Source organism: Diadema setosum, chromosome 4 (genome assembly GCF_964275005.1).
Source record: "Diadema setosum chromosome 4, eeDiaSeto1, whole genome shotgun sequence".
Classification (NCBI taxonomy): Eukaryota; Metazoa; Echinodermata; class Echinoidea; order Diadematoida; family Diadematidae; genus Diadema; species Diadema setosum.
In genome coordinates, this window is record NC_092688.1 from 13,855,509 (window position 1) to 13,877,946 (window position 22,438).

General features: G+C 45.3%; 1 protein-coding gene across 1 annotated transcript in view; it reads left to right on the forward strand.

Moving 5' to 3' along the window:
- LOC140227629 (uncharacterized) overlaps positions 1-22,438 on the forward strand; it is a 131,969-nt gene that overhangs the window by 67,488 nt on the left and 42,043 nt on the right. The window contains exons 58-98 of the mRNA XM_072308048.1: positions 300-455; positions 654-801; positions 1,124-1,312; positions 1,803-2,005; positions 2,175-2,349; positions 2,883-3,205; positions 3,596-3,751; positions 3,950-4,097; positions 4,420-4,608; positions 5,099-5,301; positions 5,471-5,645; positions 6,179-6,501; positions 6,892-7,047; positions 7,246-7,393; positions 7,716-7,904; positions 8,395-8,597; positions 8,767-8,941; positions 9,475-9,797; positions 10,188-10,343; positions 10,542-10,689; positions 11,012-11,200; positions 11,691-11,893; positions 12,063-12,237; positions 12,771-13,093; positions 13,484-13,639; positions 13,838-13,985; positions 14,308-14,496; positions 14,987-15,189; positions 15,359-15,533; positions 16,067-16,389; positions 16,780-16,935; positions 17,134-17,281; positions 17,604-17,792; positions 18,283-18,485; positions 18,655-18,829; positions 19,363-19,685; positions 20,076-20,231; positions 20,430-20,577; positions 20,900-21,088; positions 21,579-21,781; positions 21,951-22,125. Of these exons, the coding sequence (XP_072164149.1) occupies positions 300-455; positions 654-801; positions 1,124-1,312; positions 1,803-2,005; positions 2,175-2,349; positions 2,883-3,205; positions 3,596-3,751; positions 3,950-4,097; positions 4,420-4,608; positions 5,099-5,301; positions 5,471-5,645; positions 6,179-6,501; positions 6,892-7,047; positions 7,246-7,393; positions 7,716-7,904; positions 8,395-8,597; positions 8,767-8,941; positions 9,475-9,797; positions 10,188-10,343; positions 10,542-10,689; positions 11,012-11,200; positions 11,691-11,893; positions 12,063-12,237; positions 12,771-13,093; positions 13,484-13,639; positions 13,838-13,985; positions 14,308-14,496; positions 14,987-15,189; positions 15,359-15,533; positions 16,067-16,389; positions 16,780-16,935; positions 17,134-17,281; positions 17,604-17,792; positions 18,283-18,485; positions 18,655-18,829; positions 19,363-19,685; positions 20,076-20,231; positions 20,430-20,577; positions 20,900-21,088; positions 21,579-21,781; positions 21,951-22,125 (8,035 nt within the window). The remainder of the gene's footprint in view (positions 1-299; positions 456-653; positions 802-1,123; positions 1,313-1,802; positions 2,006-2,174; positions 2,350-2,882; positions 3,206-3,595; positions 3,752-3,949; positions 4,098-4,419; positions 4,609-5,098; positions 5,302-5,470; positions 5,646-6,178; positions 6,502-6,891; positions 7,048-7,245; positions 7,394-7,715; positions 7,905-8,394; positions 8,598-8,766; positions 8,942-9,474; positions 9,798-10,187; positions 10,344-10,541; positions 10,690-11,011; positions 11,201-11,690; positions 11,894-12,062; positions 12,238-12,770; positions 13,094-13,483; positions 13,640-13,837; positions 13,986-14,307; positions 14,497-14,986; positions 15,190-15,358; positions 15,534-16,066; positions 16,390-16,779; positions 16,936-17,133; positions 17,282-17,603; positions 17,793-18,282; positions 18,486-18,654; positions 18,830-19,362; positions 19,686-20,075; positions 20,232-20,429; positions 20,578-20,899; positions 21,089-21,578; positions 21,782-21,950; positions 22,126-22,438) is intronic.

Genomic DNA, 22,438 nt, shown 5'->3' on the forward strand with positions numbered 1-22,438 from the left:
GCATTTAAAATGTCCAAAGTGTATCTTGTTACGAGGATGGATCGATTAGGTGCACACTAGTATTTATACAATTAAAAGAAAGAGAAACTAGTATTAACATCTATGTTAGTGTCAAAGCAATTTCATTGTCAGATATTTGAAGGAGACACGAAAATGAAATATCAGTGAAATTTGTTGCAGCCGTGATGCCAAGATGTAAGATTTTTGTTTGACATGCACGTAATTGTTTTAGAATTGAGCATAAAGGCACGATATGAAGGGAAGGGTAAACAGGACCTGATATCTGATCGTTATTACAGACTATCCAAACATCCTTTGGTCTATCTGTACGTTTCGACGGAGCCAACACTGCAACCATAGAGGTGCCATACCAGTACTGGAATGCTACTTGTGGTCTGTGCGGAACCTTCGATGACGACAGATCCAACGATTTCCGCCTCCAGGATGGAAGTGTCGTAAGTAGAACTCTGCTCTCTTATTACTCCCTTTCTCAATACCCTGTCTATCAGGGTATTTGATTGTAATAAAGAGACATGTTCCGCATGTGACTGGACTTTGATGTAATCAGTGTTGTGGATGTAACAGTGACCTGATCGTGCAGCTGTACCCAAAAGTACCAATTATTGTGTTGACGAATGTGGTCCTGTTTGCAGACACCGTTCCAGAATGTCTTTGGTAATGACTGGGTTCTGAATGAAGAGGAGTGTGATACCACAATTCTCCTGCCCCCTGATGGCTGTGATGACCCCGACGTGCGGCAACGTGTGGAGGACATCTGCTACATCTTCATCAATCCTGACGGTGAGAAGACGGAGATGATTGAATTTCACTGAGGCACAGTACAGTACTCATGTATTCTATGAGTAGATGAGTCGATATGATATGCAAAAAGTTAGAGCAATCTATTGAAGCATTAAAAGAGGGCAAATTAGAAAATGAGCGTGGTAAGCAGCTAGAGTATGGTACATCCTATCTGACGATTTGTCTGATGATTTCTAATCGCCTCGATCAGAAAAGTGCAGTGGAATTTCTCAGTCTCTTTTCTTTTTTCTGTGTGTGTATTTTTGTTTGTTGTTTGTGTAGTATCCAAGAGCTTATATTTGCAGCTGTTTCTTGCTTTCAGGTCCCCTGGGAGGCTGCTCGGACTTTGTGGACGTGAGTGATTACTATGATGCCTGCGTCTTCGACCTGTGTTTCACTGACCCTGACAACGACATCATATGCGGAGCCCTGCAGGAATACGTTCAGAAGTGTCGAGGAGAAACAAATGGCATCTTGGCTGGGGACTGGAGGGCGTCTGTAATCCAGTGCGGTAAGTATTTTTGTGTCATGACACTTATGTTGTATAGTGGAAAGCTGTTTTGGCTGATCATCAGAATCTAGAGGTGCAAAAAATAAAGCCATGTGATCAGATATCATGAAGTGAGTGTCAAGAGTCTCTGACATGACCCTCTGTGCCGTGAGGATGAGATGCAGCTTTTGAAAGACGTCGAAAGTCGGTCGGTGGGTTTGGAAGAAATAAGTGAAATATTGTGGAGTCATGAAAGAAGAGTGCAGATGCTGAATGACGGTAGTGCATTTTGCGTGAAAACTGTAAATCTGTGCAGTTGTGAATGTCCCCGACAGTACTGGCTTTATATGACTTGTGTGAGCGCTTTGTGTTTTGGGTGATGCCGATCGTATCCGGTGTAAGTAATGTACAGCTTTCGTGGTGATGAATGGGTATTTCACTTGTTGTATGTTCTTGTATGTTGTAAATGACGTTCAAGGTATATCCTTGCCTAAAAACTGTCTTTATTTAGGGTTTGAGTGTCCGAGTGGAACGGTGTATGAATCTTGCGGTAGCGCCTGCCAGCCCAGCTGTGCCGATCCAGATGCCGACCTGAACTGCGGACTTCCCTGCCGTGAAATCTGCAGCTGCCCCGAAGGACTGCTGGATGACGGCGGAACATGCGTGCAGCCAGAGGATTGTGGTTGCACTCTTCCAGATGGAAGCTACATCTCGGTGAGTGTGGCTTTCCTCCTTTGATGGTAATCTTTGAGCTTAAGTTTAATAAAACGTTGAAGACTGTGATTATTGTCGTGTGGATTGAAAGCAAATGGAGATGCAAATGGCTTGAAAAGAAGACCATGGTCTAAAGCAGATCTAAATGATTGGTTTTTGGCACAAACAGGCAGGAGATGTGTACGTGAACGATGACTGCTCCGAGATGTGCAGCTGTTCTGGAGGCACTTTGGAATGTGTGGCATACGCGTGCGTGGAGAACCAGGAGTGTAGGATCAAGGGTAGTGTGAGAGACTGCTACTGTCGGGACGGCTTCACCTACAGCAATGGAGAGTGCACCAGAGGTAAGTCGTTTGAGTAGTAGATAGAGAACGCGGGGCGGCGATGAGCCTTGCTGTGCGGTGTATTTCAAGCCTTTGGACGACCGCTCACCTTGTCTGAGAAGAAAAACTGAAGGGAGACGTGAAACCTCATATTTAGAAGAGGCACAATATTGCAAGAGACTTTGATAGTGTTTGGTAGGTGTGTATGGACTCCATTTGTGAGTGCCAGTGATCTCTCTTTTGTGGAAATGTACTTGCATGTGTTCTCTTTTTATGCTGTTAGAGTACAAGATCCAGTCAGGTCATGCATGGTAAAAGAGCATGTACTTTTGTATGTGATGAACACCGTACTGTTTTGAAAGAGGAAACCAAAATAGAAGGAAGTCTGCAAGAAATGCGAGAGGTGAAAAAAACCCTTAAGCTTACTTGTGGCAGATGGCAGACATCTGTAGTGTAGGCGGCCAATTGTATATTTTGTTGGGAGAAGAAGTGAAGGCTCCTGGCTGCCACTATTCAGAGTGCTTTAATTACCTTCCGACTGCTTCTCTGAACAGCGCCTGGAATCTGCACCGTGTGGGGAGATCCGCACTACACTATGTTCGACGGTGGTCGTCATGACTTCCAGGGCGACTGTGAGTACACGCTGGTGAGGCCGTGCAGCGATCGCACGGACCTTGTGGATTTCCACTTGTGGGGAGACAACGTCAAGAACAACCCATCGGACCGAGTGTCGTACCTGCGCAAGGTGGTACTGGAGGTGAATGGCACTAGCTATTCGATCGAGCGGAATAGAGTGGTTCTAGTCAACGGTGTAAGGCGGACGACACCCTTGAGCTTCATCAACGGCATCACTATTCGCTCGGACCGGTCTTACGCGGTAAGGGAATGATGGCTGGTTTACTCGTTAGTCTTGAAAGCCTCCCAAATTGTGGGTCAGCACATCAATTGATATTGATTTTGATGTAGGGGCATTTAAAATGTCCAAAGTGTATCTTGTTACGAGGATGGATCGATTAGGTGCACACTAGTATTTATACAATTAAAAGAAAGAGAAACTAGTATTAACATCTATGTTAGTGTCAAAGCAATTTCATTGTCAGATATTTGAAGGAGACACGAAAATGAAATATCAGTGAAATTTGTTGCAGCCGTGATGCCAAGATGTAAGATTTTTGTTTGACATGCACGTAATTGTTTTAGAATTGAGCATAAAGGCACGATATGAAGGGAAGGGTAAACAGGACCTGATATCTGATCGTTATTACAGACTATCCAAACATCCTTTGGTCTATCTGTACGTTTCGACGGAGCCAACACTGCAACCATAGAGGTGCCATACCAGTACTGGAATGCTACTTGTGGTCTGTGCGGAACCTTCGATGACGACAGATCCAACGATTTCCGCCTCCAGGATGGAAGTGTCGTAAGTAGAACTCTGCTCTCTTATTACTCCCTTTCTCAATACCCTGTCTATCAGGGTATTTGATTGTAATAAAGAGACATGTTCCGCATGTGACTGGACTTTGATGTAATCAGTGTTGTGGATGTAACAGTGACCTGATCGTGCAGCTGTACCCAAAAGTACCAATTATTGTGTTGACGAATGTGGTCCTGTTTGCAGACACCGTTCCAGAATGTCTTTGGTAATGACTGGGTTCTGAATGAAGAGGAGTGTGATACCACAATTCTCCCGCCCCCTGATGGCTGTGATGACCCCGACGTGCGGCAACGTGTGGAGGACATCTGCTACATCTTCATCAATCCTGACGGTGAGAAGACGGAGATGATTGAATTTCACTGAGGCACAGTACAGTACTCATGTATTCTATGAGTAGATGAGTCGATATGATATGCAAAAAGTTAGAGCAATCTATTGAAGCATTAAAAGAGGGCAAATTAGAAAATGAGCGTGGTAAGCAGCTAGAGTATGGTACATCCTATCTGACGATTTGTCTGATGATTTCTAATCGCCTCGATCAGAAAAGTGCAGTGGAATTTCTCAGTCTCTTTTCTTTTTTCTGTGTGTGTATTTTTGTTTGTTGTTTGTGTAGTATCCAAGAGCTTATATTTGCAGCTGTTTCTTGCTTTCAGGTCCCCTGGGAGGCTGCTCGGACTTTGTGGACGTGAGTGATTACTATGATGCCTGCGTCTTCGACCTGTGTTTCACTGACCCTGACAACGACATCATATGCGGAGCCCTGCAGGAATACGTTCAGAAGTGTCGAGGAGAAACAAATGGCATCTTGGCTGGGGACTGGAGGGCGTCTGTAATCCAGTGCGGTAAGTATTTTTGTGTCATGACACTTATGTTGTATAGTGGAAAGCTGTTTTGGCTGATCATCAGAATCTAGAGGTGCAAAAAATAAAGCCATGTGATCAGATATCATGAAGTGAGTGTCAAGAGTCTCTGACATGACCCTCTGTGCCGTGAGGATGAGATGCAGCTTTTGAAAGACGTCGAAAGTCGGTCGGTGGGTTTGGAAGAAATAAGTGAAATATTGTGGAGTCATGAAAGAAGAGTGCAGATGCTGAATGACGGTAGTGCATTTTGCGTGAAAACTGTAAATCTGTGCAGTTGTGAATGTCCCCGACAGTACTGGCTTTATATGACTTGTGTGAGCGCTTTGTGTTTTGGGTGATGCCGATCGTATCCGGTGTAAGTAATGTACAGCTTTCGTGGTGATGAATGGGTATTTCACTTGTTGTATGTTCTTGTATGTTGTAAATGACGTTCAAGGTATATCCTTGCCTAAAAACTGTCTTTATTTAGGGTTTGAGTGTCCGAGTGGAACGGTGTATGAATCTTGCGGTAGCGCCTGCCAGCCCAGCTGTGCCGATCCAGATGCCGACCTGAACTGCGGACTTCCCTGCCGTGAAATCTGCAGCTGCCCCGAAGGACTGCTGGATGACGGCGGAACATGCGTGCAGCCAGAGGATTGTGGTTGCACTCTTCCAGATGGAAGCTACATCTCGGTGAGTGTGGCTTTCCTCCTTTGATGGTAATCTTTGAGCTTAAGTTTAATAAAACGTTGAAGACTGTGATTATTGTCGTGTGGATTGAAAGCAAATGGAGATGCAAATGGCTTGAAAAGAAGACCATGGTCTAAAGCAGATCTAAATGATTGGTTTTTGGCACAAACAGGCAGGAGATGTGTACGTGAACGATGACTGCTCCGAGATGTGCAGCTGTTCTGGAGGCACTTTGGAATGTGTGGCATACGCGTGCGTGGAGAACCAGGAGTGTAGGATCAAGGGTAGTGTGAGAGACTGCTACTGTCGGGACGGCTTCACCTACAGCAATGGAGAGTGCACCAGAGGTAAGTCGTTTGAGTAGTAGATAGAGAACGCGGGGCGGCGATGAGCCTTGCTGTGCGGTGTATTTCAAGCCTTTGGACGACCGCTCACCTTGTCTGAGAAGAAAAACTGAAGGGAGACGTGAAACCTCATATTTAGAAGAGGCACAATATTGCAAGAGACTTTGATAGTGTTTGGTAGGTGTGTATGGACTCCATTTGTGAGTGCCAGTGATCTCTCTTTTGTGGAAATGTACTTGCATGTGTTCTCTTTTTATGCTGTTAGAGTACAAGATCCAGTCAGGTCATGCATGGTAAAAGAGCATGTACTTTTGTATGTGATGAACACCGTACTGTTTTGAAAGAGGAAACCAAAATAGAAGGAAGTCTGCAAGAAATGCGAGAGGTGAAAAAAACCCTTAAGCTTACTTGTGGCAGATGGCAGACATCTGTAGTGTAGGCGGCCAATTGTATATTTTGTTGGGAGAAGAAGTGAAGGCTCCTGGCTGCCACTATTCAGAGTGCTTTAATTACCTTCCGACTGCTTCTCTGAACAGCGCCTGGAATCTGCACCGTGTGGGGAGATCCGCACTACACTATGTTCGACGGTGGTCGTCATGACTTCCAGGGCGACTGTGAGTACACGCTGGTGAGGCCGTGCAGCGATCGCACGGACCTTGTGGATTTCCACTTGTGGGGAGACAACGTCAAGAACAACCCATCGGACCGAGTGTCGTACCTGCGCAAGGTGGTACTGGAGGTGAATGGCACTAGCTATTCGATCGAGCGGAATAGAGTGGTTCTAGTCAACGGTGTAAGGCGGACGACACCCTTGAGCTTCATCAACGGCATCACTATTCGCTCGGACCGGTCTTACGCGGTAAGGGAATGATGGCTGGTTTACTCGTTAGTCTTGAAAGCCTCCCAAATTGTGGGTCAGCACATCAATTGATATTGATTTTGATGTAGGGGCATTTAAAATGTCCAAAGTGTATCTTGTTACGAGGATGGATCGATTAGGTGCACACTAGTATTTATACAATTAAAAGAAAGAGAAACTAGTATTAACATCTATGTTAGTGTCAAAGCAATTTCATTGTCAGATATTTGAAGGAGACACGAAAATGAAATATCAGTGAAATTTGTTGCAGCCGTGATGCCAAGATGTAAGATTTTTGTTTGACATGCACGTAATTGTTTTAGAATTGAGCATAAAGGCACGATATGAAGGGAAGGGTAAACAGGACCTGATATCTGATCGTTATTACAGACTATCCAAACATCCTTTGGTCTATCTGTACGTTTCGACGGAGCCAACACTGCAACCATAGAGGTGCCATACCAGTACTGGAATGCTACTTGTGGTCTGTGCGGAACCTTCGATGACGACAGATCCAACGATTTCCGCCTCCAGGATGGAAGTGTCGTAAGTAGAACTCTGCTCTCTTATTACTCCCTTTCTCAATACCCTGTCTATCAGGGTATTTGATTGTAGGAAAGAGACATGTTCCGCATGTGACTGGACTTTGATGTAATCAGTGTTGTGGATGTAACAGTGACCTGATCGTGCAGCTGTACCCAAAAGTACCAATTATTGTGTTGACGAATGTGGTCCTGTTTGCAGACACCGTTCCAGAATGTCTTTGGTAATGACTGGGTTCTGAATGAAGAGGAGTGTGATACCACAATTCTCCTGCCCCCTGATGGCTGTGATGACCCCGACGTGCGGCAACGTGTGGAGGACATCTGCTACATCTTCATCAATCCTGACGGTGAGAAGACGGAGATGATTGAATTTCACTGAGGCACAGTACAGTACTCATGTATTCTATGAGTAGATGAGTCGATATGATATGCAAAAAGTTAGAGCAATCTATTGAAGCATTAAAAGAGGGCAAATTAGAAAATGAGCGTGGTAAGCAGCTAGAGTATGGTACATCCTATCTGACGATTTGTCTGATGATTTCTAATCGCCTCGATCAGAAAAGTGCAGTGGAATTTCTCAGTCTCTTTTCTTTTTTCTGTGTGTGTATTTTTGTTTGTTGTTTGTGTAGTATCCAAGAGCTTATATTTGCAGCTGTTTCTTGCTTTCAGGTCCCCTGGGAGGCTGCTCGGACTTTGTGGACGTGAGTGATTACTATGATGCCTGCGTCTTCGACCTGTGTTTCACTGACCCTGACAACGACATCATATGCGGAGCCCTGCAGGAATACGTTCAGAAGTGTCGAGGAGAAACAAATGGCATCTTGGCTGGGGACTGGAGGGCGTCTGTAATCCAGTGCGGTAAGTATTTTTGTGTCATGACACTTATGTTGTATAGTGGAAAGCTGTTTTGGCTGATCATCAGAATCTAGAGGTGCAAAAAATAAAGCCATGTGATCAGATATCATGAAGTGCGTGTCAAGAGTCTCTGACATGACCCTCTGTGCCGTGAGGATGAGATGCAGCTTTTGAAAGACGTCGAAAGTCGGTCGGTGGGTTTGGAAGAAATAAGTGAAATATTGTGGAGTCATGAAAGAAGAGTGCAGATGCTGAATGACGGTAGTGCATTTTGCGTGAAAACTGTAAATCTGTGCAGTTGTGAATGTCCCCGACAGTACTGGCTTTATATGACTTGTGTGAGCGCTTTGTGTTTTGGGTGATGCCAATCGTATCCGGTGTAAGTAATGTACAGCTTTCGTGGTGATGAATGGGTATTTCACTTGTTGTATGTTCTTGTATGTTGTAAATGACGTTCAAGGTATATCCTTGCCTAAAAACTGTCTTTATTCAGGGTTTGAGTGTCCGAGTGGAACGGTGTATGAATCTTGCGGTAGCGCCTGCCAGCCCAGCTGTGCCGATCCAGATGCCGACCTGAACTGCGGACTTCCCTGCCGTGAAATCTGCAGCTGCCCCGAAGGACTGCTGGATGACGGCGGAACATGCGTGCAGCCAGAGGATTGTGGTTGCACTCTTCCAGATGGAAGCTACATCTCGGTGAGTGTGGCTTTCCTCCTTTGATGGTAATCTTTGAGCTTAAGTTTAATAAAACGTTGAAGACTGTGATTATTGTCGTGTGGATTGAAAGCAAATGGAGATGCAAATGGCTTGAAAAGGAGACCATGGTCTAAAGCAGATCTAAATGATTGGTTTTTGGCACTAACAGGCAGGAGATGTGTACGTGAACGATGACTGCTCCGAGATGTGCAGCTGTTCTGGAGGCACTTTGGAATGTGTGGCATACGCGTGCGTGGAGAACCAGGAGTGTAGGATCAAGGGTGGTGTGAGAGACTGCTACTGTCGGGACGGCTTCACCTACAGCAATGGAGAGTGCACCAGAGGTAAGTCGTTTGAGTAGTAGATAGAGAACGCGGGGCGGCGATGAGCCTTGCTGTGCGGTGTATTTCAAGCCTTTGGACGACCGCTCACCTTGTCTGAGAAGAAAAACTGAAGGTAGACGTGAAACCTCATATTTAGAAGAGGCACAATATTGCAAGAGACTTTGATAGTGTTTGGTAGGTGTGTATGGACTCCATTTGTGAGTGCCAGTGATCTCTCTTTTGTGGAAATGTACTTGCATGTGTTCTCTTTTTATGCTGTTAGAGTACAAGATCCAGTCAGGTCATGCATGGTAAAAGAGCATGTACTTTTGTATGTGATGAACACCGTACTGTTTTGAAAGAGGAAACCAAAATAGAAGGAAGTCTGCAAGAAATGCGAGAGGTGAAAAAAACCCTTAAGCTTACTTGTGGCAGATGGCAGACATCTGTAGTGTAGGCGGCCAATTGTATATTTTGTTGGGAGAAGAAGTGAAGGCTCCTGGCTGCCACTATTCAGAGTGCTTTAATTACCTTCCGACTGCTTCTCTGAACAGCGCCTGGAATCTGCACCGTGTGGGGAGATCCGCACTACACTATGTTCGACGGTGGTCGTCATGACTTCCAGGGCGACTGTGAGTACACGCTGGTGAGGCCGTGCAGCGATCGCACGGACCTTGTGGATTTCCACTTGTGGGGAGACAACGTCAAGAACAACCCATCGGACCGAGTGTCGTACCTGCGCAAGGTGGTACTGGAGGTGAATGGCACTAGCTATTCGATCGAGCGGAATAGAGTGGTTCTAGTCAACGGTGTAAGGCGGACGACACCCTTGAGCTTCATCAACGGCATCACTATTCGCTCGGACCGGTCTTACGCGGTAAGGGAATGATGGCTGGTTTACTCGTTAGTCTTGAAAGCCTCCCAAATTGTGGGTCAGCACATCAATTGATATTGATTTTGATGTAGGGGCATTTAAAATGTCCAAAGTGTATCTTGTTACGAGGATGGATCGATTAGGTGCACACTAGTATTTATACAATTAAAAGAAAGAGAAACTAGTATTAACATCTATGTTAGTGTCAAAGCAATTTCATTGTCAGATATTTGAAGGAGACACGAAAATGAAATATCAGTGAAATTTGTTGCAGCCGTGATGCCAAGATGTAAGATTTTTGTTTGACATGCACGTAATTGTTTTAGAATTGAGCATAAAGGCACGATATGAAGGGAAGGGTAAACAGGACCTGATATCTGATCGTTATTACAGACTATCCAAACATCCTTTGGTCTATCTGTACGTTTCGACGGAGCCAACACTGCAACCATAGAGGTGCCATACCAGTACTGGAATGCTACTTGTGGTCTGTGCGGAACCTTCGATGACGACAGATCCAACGATTTCCGCCTCCAGGATGGAAGTGTCGTAAGTAGAACTCTGCTCTCTTATTACTCCCTTTCTCAATACCCTGTCTATCAGGGTATTTGATTGTAGGAAAGAGACATGTTCCGCATGTGACTGGACTTTGATGTAATCAGTGTTGTGGATGTAACAGTGACCTGATCGTGCAGCTGTACCCAAAAGTACCAATTATTGTGTTGACGAATGTGGTCCTGTTTGCAGACACCGTTCCAGAATGTCTTTGGTAATGACTGGGTTCTGAATGAAGAGGAGTGTGATACCACAATTCTCCTGCCCCCTGATGGCTGTGATGACCCCGACGTGCGGCAACGTGTGGAGGACATCTGCTACATCTTCATCAATCCTGACGGTGAGAAGACGGAGATGATTGAATTTCACTGAGGCACAGTACAGTACTCATGTATTCTATGAGTAGATGAGTCGATATGATATGCAAAAAGTTAGAGCAATCTATTGAAGCATTAAAAGAGGGCAAATTAGAAAATGAGCGTGGTAAGCAGCTAGAGTATGGTACATCCTATCTGACGATTTGTCTGATGATTTCTAATCGCCTCGATCAGAAAAGTGCAGTGGAATTTCTCAGTCTCTTTTCTTTTTTCTGTGTGTGTATTTTTGTTTGTTGTTTGTGTAGTATCCAAGAGCTTATATTTGCAGCTGTTTCTTGCTTTCAGGTCCCCTGGGAGGCTGCTCGGACTTTGTGGACGTGAGTGATTACTATGATGCCTGCGTCTTCGACCTGTGTTTCACTGACCCTGACAACGACATCATATGCGGAGCCCTGCAGGAATACGTTCAGAAGTGTCGAGGAGAAACAAATGGCATCTTGGCTGGGGACTGGAGGGCGTCTGTAATCCAGTGCGGTAAGTATTTTTGTGTCATGACACTTATGTTGTATAGTGGAAAGCTGTTTTGGCTGATCATCAGAATCTAGAGGTGCAAAAAATAAAGCCATGTGATCAGATATCATGAAGTGCGTGTCAAGAGTCTCTGACATGACCCTCTGTGCCGTGAGGATGAGATGCAGCTTTTGAAAGACGTCGAAAGTCGGTCGGTGGGTTTGGAAGAAATAAGTGAAATATTGTGGAGTCATGAAAGAAGAGTGCAGATGCTGAATGACGGTAGTGCATTTTGCGTGAAAACTGTAAATCTGTGCAGTTGTGAATGTCCCCGACAGTACTGGCTTTATATGACTTGTGTGAGCGCTTTGTGTTTTGGGTGATGCCAATCGTATCCGGTGTAAGTAATGTACAGCTTTCGTGGTGATGAATGGGTATTTCACTTGTTGTATGTTCTTGTATGTTGTAAATGACGTTCAAGGTATATCCTTGCCTAAAAACTGTCTTTATTCAGGGTTTGAGTGTCCGAGTGGAACGGTGTATGAATCTTGCGGTAGCGCCTGCCAGCCCAGCTGTGCCGATCCAGATGCCGACCTGAACTGCGGACTTCCCTGCCGTGAAATCTGCAGCTGCCCCGAAGGACTGCTGGATGACGGCGGAACATGCGTGCAGCCAGAGGATTGTGGTTGCACTCTTCCAGATGGAAGCTACATCTCGGTGAGTGTGGCTTTCCTCCTTTGATGGTAATCTTTGAGCTTAAGTTTAATAAAACGTTGAAGACTGTGATTATTGTCGTGTGGATTGAAAGCAAATGGAGATGCAAATGGCTTGAAAAGGAGACCATGGTCTAAAGCAGATCTAAATGATTGGTTTTTGGCACTAACAGGCAGGAGATGTGTACGTGAACGATGACTGCTCCGAGATGTGCAGCTGTTCTGGAGGCACTTTGGAATGTGTGGCATACGCGTGCGTGGAGAACCAGGAGTGTAGGATCAAGGGTGGTGTGAGAGACTGCTACTGTCGGGACGGCTTCACCTACAGCAATGGAGAGTGCACCAGAGGTAAGTCGTTTGAGTAGTAGATAGAGAACGCGGGGCGGCGATGAGCCTTGCTGTGCGGTGTATTTCAAGCCTTTGGACGACCGCTCACCTTGTCTGAGAAGAAAAACTGAAGGTAGACGTGAAACCTCATATTTAGAAGAGGCACAATATTGCAAGAGACTTTGATAGTGTTTGGTAGGTGTGTATGGACTCCATTTGTGAGTGCCAGTGATCTCTCTTTTGTGGAAATGTACTTGCATGTGTTCTCTTTTTATGCTGTTAGAGTACAAGATCCAGTCAGGTCATGCATGGTAAAAGAGCATGTACTTTTGTATGTGATGAACACCGTACTGTTTTGAAAGAGGAAACCAAAATAGAAGGAAGTCTGCAAGAAATGCGAGAGGTGAAAAAAACCCTTAAGCTTACTTGTGGCAGATGGCAGACATCTGTAGTGTAGGCGGCCAATTGTATATTTTGTTGGGAGAAGAAGTGAAGGCTCCTGGCTGCCACTATTCAGAGTGCTTTAATTACCTTCCGACTGCTTCTCTGAACAGCGCCTGGAATCTGCACCGTGTGGGGAGATCCGCACTACACTATGTTCGACGGTGGTCGTCATGACTTCCAGGGCGACTGTGAGTACACGCTGGTGAGGCCGTGCAGCGATCGCACGGACCTTGTGGATTTCCACTTGTGGGGAGACAACGTCAAGAACAACCCATCGGACCGAGTGTCGTACCTGCGCAAGGTGGTACTGGAGGTGAATGGCACTAGCTATTCGATCGAGCGGAATAGAGTGGTTCTAGTCAACGGTGTAAGGCGGACGACACCCTTGAGCTTCATCAACGGCATCACTATTCGCTCGGACCGGTCTTACGCGGTAAGGGAATGATGGCTGGTTTACTCGTTAGTCTTGAAAGCCTCCCAAATTGTGGGTCAGCACATCAATTGATATTGATTTTGATGTAGGGGCATTTAAAATGTCCAAAGTGTATCTTGTTACGAGGATGGATCGATTAGGTGCACACTAGTATTTATACAATTAAAAGAAAGAGAAACTAGTATTAACATCTATGTTAGTGTCAAAGCAATTTCATTGTCAGATATTTGAAGGAGACACGAAAATGAAATATCAGTGAAATTTGTTGCAGCCGTGATGCCAAGATGTAAGATTTTTGTTTGACATGCACGTAATTGTTTTAGAATTGAGCATAAAGGCACGATATGAAGGGAAGGGTAAACAGGACCTGATATCTGATCGTTATTACAGACTATCCAAACATCCTTTGGTCTATCTGTACGTTTCGACGGAGCCAACACTGCAACCATAGAGGTGCCATACCAGTACTGGAATGCTACTTGTGGTCTGTGCGGAACCTTCGATGACGACAGATCCAACGATTTCCGCCTCCAGGATGGAAGTGTCGTAAGTAGAACTCTGCTCTCTTATTACTCCCTTTCTCAATACCCTGTCTATCAGGGTATTTGATTGTAGGAAAGAGACATGTTCCGCATGTGACTGGACTTTGATGTAATCAGTGTTGTGGATGTAACAGTGACCTGATCGTGCAGCTGTACCCAAAAGTACCAATTATTGTGTTGACGAATGTGGTCCTGTTTGCAGACACCGTTCCAGAATGTCTTTGGTAATGACTGGGTTCTGAATGAAGAGGAGTGTGATACCACAATTCTCCTGCCCCCTGATGGCTGTGATGACCCCGACGTGCGGCAACGTGTGGAGGACATCTGCTACATCTTCATCAATCCTGACGGTGAGAAGACGGAGATGATTGAATTTCACTGAGGCACAGTACAGTACTCATGTATTCTATGAGTAGATGAGTCGATATGATATGCAAAAAGTTAGAGCAATCTATTGAAGCATTAAAAGAGGGCAAATTAGAAAATGAGCGTGGTAAGCAGCTAGAGTATGGTACATCCTATCTGACGATTTGTCTGATGATTTCTAATCGCCTCGATCAGAAAAGTGCAGTGGAATTTCTCAGTCTCTTTTCTTTTTTCTGTGTGTGTATTTTTGTTTGTTGTTTGTGTAGTATCCAAGAGCTTATATTTGCAGCTGTTTCTTGCTTTCAGGTCCCCTGGGAGGCTGCTCGGACTTTGTGGACGTGAGTGATTACTATGATGCCTGCGTCTTCGACCTGTGTTTCACTGACCCTGACAACGACATCATATGCGGAGCCCTGCAGGAATACGTTCAGAAGTGTCGAGGAGAAACAAATGGCATCTTGGCTGGGGACTGGAGGGCGTCTGTAATCCAGTGCGGTAAGTATTTTTGTGTCATGACACTTATGTTGTATAGTGGAAAGCTGTTTTGGCTGATCATCAGAATCTAGAGGTGCAAAAAATAAAGCCATGTGATCAGATATCATGAAGTGCGTGTCAAGAGTCTCTGACATGACCCTCTGTGCCGTGAGGATGAGATGCAGCTTTTGAAAGACGTCGAAAGTCGGTCGGTGGGTTTGGAAGAAATAAGTGAAATATTGTGGAGTCATGAAAGAAGAGTGCAGATGCTGAATGACGGTAGTGCATTTTGCGTGAAAACTGTAAATCTGTGCAGTTGTGAATGTCCCCGACAGTACTGGCTTTATATGACTTGTGTGAGCGCTTTGTGTTTTGGGTGATGCCAATCGTATCCGGTGTAAGTAATGTACAGCTTTCGTGGTGATGAATGGGTATTTCACTTGTTGTATGTTCTTGTATGTTGTAAATGACGTTCAAGGTATATCCTTGCCTAAAAACTGTCTTTATTCAGGGTTTGAGTGTCCGAGTGGAACGGTGTATGAATCTTGCGGTAGCGCCTGCCAGCCCAGCTGTGCCGATCCAGATGCCGACCTGAACTGCGGACTTCCCTGCCGTGAAATCTGCAGCTGCCCCGAAGGACTGCTGGATGACGGCGGAACATGCGTGCAGCCAGAGGATTGTGGTTGCACTCTTCCAGATGGAAGCTACATCTCGGTGAGTGTGGCTTTCCTCCTTTGATGGTAATCTTTGAGCTTAAGTTTAATAAAACGTTGAAGACTGTGATTATTGTCGTGTGGATTGAAAGCAAATGGAGATGCAAATGGCTTGAAAAGGAGACCATGGTCTAAAGCAGATCTAAATGATTGGTTTTTGGCACTAACAGGCAGGAGATGTGTACGTGAACGATGACTGCTCCGAGATGTGCAGCTGTTCTGGAGGCACTTTGGAATGTGTGGCATACGCGTGCGTGGAGAACCAGGAGTGTAGGATCAAGGGTAGTGTGAGAGACTGCTACTGTCGGGACGGCTTCACCTACAGCAATGGAGAGTGCACCAGAGGTAAGTCGTTTGAGTAGTAGATAGAGAACGCGGGGCGGCGATGAGCCTTGCTGGGCGGTGTATTTCAAGCCTTTGGACGACCGCTCACCTTGTCTGAGAAGAAAAACTGAAGGGAGACGTGAAACCTCATATTTAGAAGAGGCACAATATTGCAAGAGACTTTGATAGTGTTTGGTAGGTGTGTATGGACTCCATTTGTGAGTGCCAGTGATCTCTCTTTTGTGGAAATGTACTTGCATGTGTTCTCTTTTTATGCTGTTAGAGTACAAGATCCAGTCAGGTCATGCATGGTAAAAGAGCATGTACTTTTGTATGTGATGAACACCGTACTGTTTTGAAAGAGGAAACCAAAATAGAAGGAAGTCTGCAAGAAATGCGAGAGGTGAAAAAAACCCTTAAGCTTACTTGTGGCAGATGGCAGACATCTGTAGTGTAGGCGGCCAATTGTATATTTTGTTGGGAGAAGAAGTGAAGGCTCCTGGCTGCCACTATTCAGAGTGCTTTAATTACCTTCCGACTGCTTCTCTGAACAGCGCCTGGAATCTGCACCGTGTGGGGAGATCCGCACTACACTATGTTCGACGGTGGTCGTCATGACTTCCAGGGCGACTGTGAGTACACGCTGGTGAGGCCGTGCAGCGATCGCACGGACCTTGTGGATTTCCACTTGTGGGGAGACAACGTCAAGAACAACCCATCGGACCGAGTGTCGTACCTGCGCAAGGTGGTACTGGAGGTGAATGGCACTAGCTATTCGATCGAGCGGAATAGAGTGGTTCTAGTCAACGGTGTAAGGCGGACGACACCCTTGAGCTTCATCAACGGCATCACTATTCGCTCGGACCGGTCTTACGCGGTAAGGGAATGATGGCTGGTTTACTCGTTAGTCTTGAAAGCCTCCCAAATTGTGGGTCAGCACATCAATTGATATTGATTTTGATGTAGGGGCATTTAAAATGTCCAAAGTGTATCTTGTTACGAGGATGGATCGATTAGGTGCACACTAGTATTTATACAATTAAAAGAAAGAGAAACTAGTATTAACATCTATGTTAGTGTCAAAGCAATTTCATTGTCAGATATTTGAAGGAGACACGAAAATGAAATATCAGTGAAATTTGTTGCAGCCGTGATGCCAAGATGTAAGATTTTTGTTTGACATGCACGTAATTGTTTTAGAATTGAGCATAAAGGCACGATATGAAGGGAAGGGTAAACAGGACCTGATATCTGATCGTTATTACAGACTATCCAAACATCCTTTGGTCTATCTGTACGTTTCGACGGAGCCAACACTGCAACCATAGAGGTGCCATACCAGTACTGGAATGCTACTTGTGGTCTGTGCGGAACCTTCGATGACGACAGATCCAACGATTTCCGCCTCCAGGATGGAAGTGTCGTAAGTAGAACTCTGCTCTCTTATTACTCCCTTTCTCAATACCCTGTCTATCAGGGTATTTGATTGTAGGAAAGAGACATGTTCCGCATGTGACTGGACTTTGATGTAATCAGTGTTGTGGATGTAACAGTGACCTGATCGTGCAGCTGTACCCAAAAGTACCAATTATTGTGTTGACGAATGTGGTCCTGTTTGCAGACACCGTTCCAGAATGTCTTTGGTAATGACTGGGTTCTGAATGAAGAGGAGTGTGATACCACAATTCTCCCGCCCCCTGATGGCTGTGATGACCCCGACGTGCGGCAACGTGTGGAGGACATCTGCTACATCTTCATCAATCCTGACGGTGAGAAGACGGAGATGATTGAATTTCACTGAGGCACAGTACAGTACTCATGTATTCTATGAGTAGATGAGTCGATATGATATGCAAAAAGTTAGAGCAATCTATTGAAGCATTAAAAGAGGGCAAATTAGAAAATGAGCGTGGTAAGCAGCTAGAGTATGGTACATCCTATCTGACGATTTGTCTGATGATTTCTAATCGCCTCGATCAGAAAATTGCAGTGGAATTTCTCAGTCTCTTTTCTTTTTTCTGTGTGTGTATTCTTGTTTGTTGTTTGTGTAGTATCCAAGAGCTTATATTTGCAGCTGTTTCTTGCTTTCAGGTCCCCTGGGAGGCTGCTCGGACTTTGTGGACGTGAGTGATTACTATGATGCCTGCGTCTTCGACCTGTGTTTCACTGACCCTGACAACGACATCATATGCGGAGCCCTGCAGGAATACGTTCAGAAGTGTCGAGGAGAAACAAATGGCATCTTGGCTGGGGACTGGAGGGCGTCTGTAATCCAGTGCGGTAAGTATTTTTGTGTCATGACACTTATGTTGTATAGTGGAAAGCTGTTTTGGCTGATCATCAGAATCTAGAGGTGCAAAAAATAAAGCCATGTGATCAGATATCATGAAGTGCGTGTCAAGAGTCTCTGACATGACCCTCTGTGCCGTGAGGATGAGATGCAGCTTTTGAAAGAAGTCGAAAGTCGGTCGGTGGGTTTGGAAGAAATAAGTGAAATATTGTGGAGTCATGAAAGAAGAGTGCAGATGCTGAATGACGGTAGTGCATTTTGCGTGAAAACTGTAAATCTGTACAGTTGTGAATGTCCCCGACAGTACTGGCTTTATATGACTTGTGTGAGCACTTTGTGTTTTGGGTGATGCCGATCGTATCCGGTGTAAGTAATGTACAGCTTCCGTGGTGATGAATGGGTATTTCACTTGTTGTATGTTCTTGTATGTTGTAAATGACGTTCAAGGTATATCCTTGCCTAAAAACTGTCTTTATTCAGGGTTTGAGTGTCCGAGTGGAACGGTGTATGAATCTTGCGGTAGCGCCTGCCAGCCCAGCTGTGCCGATCCAGATGCCGACCTGAACTGCGGACTTCCCTGCCGTGAAATCTGCAGCTGCCCCGAAGGACTGCTGGATGACGGCGGAACATGCGTGCAGCCAGAGGATTGTGGTTGCACTCTTCCAGATGGAAGCTACATCTCGGTGAGTGTGGCTTTCCTCCTTTGATGGTAATCTTTGAGCTTAAGTTTAATAAAACGTTGAAGACTGTGATTATTGTCGTGTGGATTGAAAGCAAATGGAGATGCAAATGGCTTGAAAAGGAGACCATGGTCTAAAGCAGATCTAAATGATTGGTTTTTGGCACTAACAGGCAGGAGATGTGTACGTGAACGATGACTGCTCCGAGATGTGCAGCTGTTCTGGAGGCACTTTGGAATGTGTGGCATACGCGTGCGTGGAGAACCAGGAGTGTAGGATCAAGGGTGGTGTGAGAGACTGCTACTGTCGGGACGGCTTCACCTACAGCAATGGAGAGTGCACCAGAGGTAAGTCGTTTGAGTAGTAGATAGAGAACGCGGGGCGGCGATGAGCCTTGCTGTGCGGCGTATTTCAAGCCTTTGGACGACCGCTCACCTTGTCTGAGAAGAAAAACTGAAGGTAGACGTGAAACCTCATATTTAGAAGAGGCACAATATTGCAAGAGACTTTGATAGTGTTTGGTAGGTGTGTATGGACTCCATTTGTGAGTGCCAGTGATCTCTCTTTTGTGGAAATGTACTTGCATGTGTTCTCTTTTTATGCTGTTAGAGTACAAGATCCAGTCAGGTCATGCATGGTAAAAGAGCATGTACTTTTGTATGTGATGAACACCGTACTGTTTTGAAAGAGGAAACCAAAATAGAAGGAAGTCTGCAAGAAATGCGAGAGGTGAAAAAAACCCTTAAGCTTACTTGTGGCAGATGGCAGACATCTGTAGTGTAGGCGGCCAATTGTATATTTTGTTGGGAGAAGAAGTGAAGGCTCCTGGCTGCCACTATTCAGAGTGCTTTAATTACCTTCCGACTGCTTCTCTGAACAGCGCCTGGAATCTGCACCGTGTGGGGAGATCCGCACTACACTATGTTCGACGGTGGTCGTCATGACTTCCAGGGCGACTGTGAGTACACGCTGGTGAGGCCGTGCAGCGATCGCACGGACCTTGTGGATTTCCACTTGTGGGGAGACAACGTCAAGAACAACCCATCGGACCGAGTGTCGTACCTGCGCAAGGTGGTACTGGAGGTGAATGGCACTAGCTATTCGATCGAGCGGAATAGAGTGGTTCTAGTCAACGGTGTAAGGCGGACGACACCCTTGAGCTTCATCAACGGCATCACTATTCGCTCGGACCGGTCTTACGCGGTAAGGGAATGATGGCTGGTTTACTCGTTAGTCTTGAAAGCCTCCCAAATTGTGGGTCAGCACATCAATTGATATTGATTTTGATGTAGGGGCATTTAAAATGTCCAAAGTGTATCTTGTTACGAGGATGGATCGATTAGGTGCACACTAGTATTTATACAATTAAAAGAAAGAGAAACTAGTATTAACATCTATGTTAGTGTCAAAGCAATTTCATTGTCAGATATTTGAAGGAGACACGAAAATGAAATATCAGTGAAATTTGTTGCAGCCGTGATGCCAAGATGTAAGATTTTTGTTTGACATGCACGTAATTGTTTTAGAATTGAGCATAAAGGCACGATATGAAGGGAAGGGTAAACAGGACCTGATATCTGATCGTTATTACAGACTATCCAAACATCCTTTGGTCTATCTGTACGTTTCGACGGAGCCAACACTGCAACCATAGAGGTGCCATACCAGTACTGGAATGCTACTTGTGGTCTGTGCGGAACCTTCGATGACGACAGATCCAACGATTTCCGCCTCCAGGATGGAAGTGTCGTAAGTAGAACTCTGCTCTCTTATTACTCCCTTTCTCAATACCCTGTCTATCAGGGTATTTGATTGTAATAAAGAGACATGTTCCGCATGTGACTGGACTTTGATGTAATCAGTGTTGTGGATGTAACAGTGACCTGATCGTGCAGCTGTACCCAAAAGTACCAATTATTGTGTTGACGAATGTGGTCCTGTTTGCAGACACCGTTCCAGAATGTCTTTGGTAATGACTGGGTTCTGAATGAAGAGGAGTGTGATACCACAATTCTCCCGCCCCCTGATGGCTGTGATGACCCCAACGTGCGGCAACGTGTGGAGGACATCTGCTACATCTTCATCAATCCTGACGGTGAGAAGACGGAGATGATTGAATTTCACTGAGGCACAGTACAGTACTCATGTATTCTATGAGTAGATGAGTCGATATGATATGCAAAAAGTTAGAGCAATCTATTGAAGCATTAAAAGAGGGCAAATTAGAAAATGAGCGTGGTAAGCAGCTAGAGTATGGTACATCCTATCTGACGATTTGTCTGATGATTTCTAATCGCCTCGATCAGAAAAGTGCAGTGGAATTTCTCAGTCTCTTTTCTTTTTTCTGTGTGTGTATTCTTGTTTGTTGTTTGTGTAGTATCCAAGAGCTTATATTTGCAGCTGTTTCTTGCTTTCAGGTCCCCTGGGAGGCTGCTCGGACTTTGTGGACGTGAGTGATTACTATGATGCCTGCGTCTTCGACCTGTGTTTCACTGACCCTGACAACGACATCATATGCGGAGCCCTGCAGGAATACGTTCAGAAGTGTCGAGGAGAAACAAATGGCATCTTGGCTGGGGACTGGAGGGCGTCTGTAATCCAGTGCGGTAAGTATTTTTGTGTCATGACACTTATGTTGTATAGTGGAAAGCTGTTTTGGGTGATCATCAGAATCTAGAGGTGCAAAAAATAAAGCCATGTGATCAGATATCATGAAGTGAGTGTCAAGAGTCTCTGACATGACCCTCTGTGCCGTGAGGATGAGATGCAGCTTTTGAAAGACGTCGAAAGTCGGTCGGTGGGTTTGGAAGAAATAAGTGAAATATTGTGGAGTCATGAAAGAAGAGTGCAGATGCTGAATGACGGTAGTGCATTTTGCGTGAAAACTGTAAATCTGTGCAGTTGTGAATGTCCCCGACAGTACTGGCTTTATATGACTTGTGTGAGCGTTTTGTGTTTTGGGTGATGCCGATCGTATCCGGTGTAAGTAATGTACAGCTTTCGTGGTGATGAATGGGTATTTCACTTGTTGTATGTTCTTGTATGTTGTAAATGACGTTCAAGGTATATCCTTGCCTAAAAACTGTCTTTATTCAGGGTTTGAGTGTCCGAGTGGAACGGTGTATGAATCTTGCGGTAGCGCCTGCCAGCCCAGCTGTGCCGATCCAGATGCCGACCTGAACTGCGGACTTCCCTGCCGTGAAATCTGCAGCTGCCCCGAAGGACTGCTGGATGACGGCGGAACATGCGTGCAGCCAGAGGATTGTGGTTGCACTCTTCCAGATGGAAGCTACATCTCGGTGAGTGTGGCTTTCCTCCTTTGATGGTAATCTTTGAGCTTAAGTTTAATAAAACGTTGAAGACTGTGATTATTGTCGTGTGGATTGAAAGCAAATGGAGATGCAAATGGCTTGAAAAGGAGACCATGGTCTAAAGCAGATCTAAATGATTGGTTTTTGGCACTAACAGGCAGGAGATGTGTACGTGAACGATGACTGCTCCGAGATGTGCAGCTGTTCTGGAGGCACTTTGGAATGTGTGGCATACGCGTGCGTGGAGAACCAGGAGTGTAGGATCAAGGGTAGTGTGAGAGACTGCTACTGTCGGGACGGCTTCACCTACAGCAATGGAGAGTGCACCAGAGGTAAGTCGTTTGAGTAGTAGATAGAGAACGCGGGGCGGCGATGAGCCTTGCTGGGCGGTGTATTTCAAGCCTTTGGACGACCGCTCACCTTGTCTGAGAAGAAAAACTGAAGGTAGACGTGAAACCTCATATTTAGAAGAGGCACAATATTGCAAGAGACTTTGATAGTGTTTGGTAGGTGTGTATGGACTCCATTTGTGAGTGCCAGTGATCTCTCTTTTGTGGAAATGTACTTGCATGTGTTCTCTTTTTATGCTGTTAGAGTACAAGATCCAGTCAGGTCATGCATGGTAAACGAGCATGTACTTTTGTA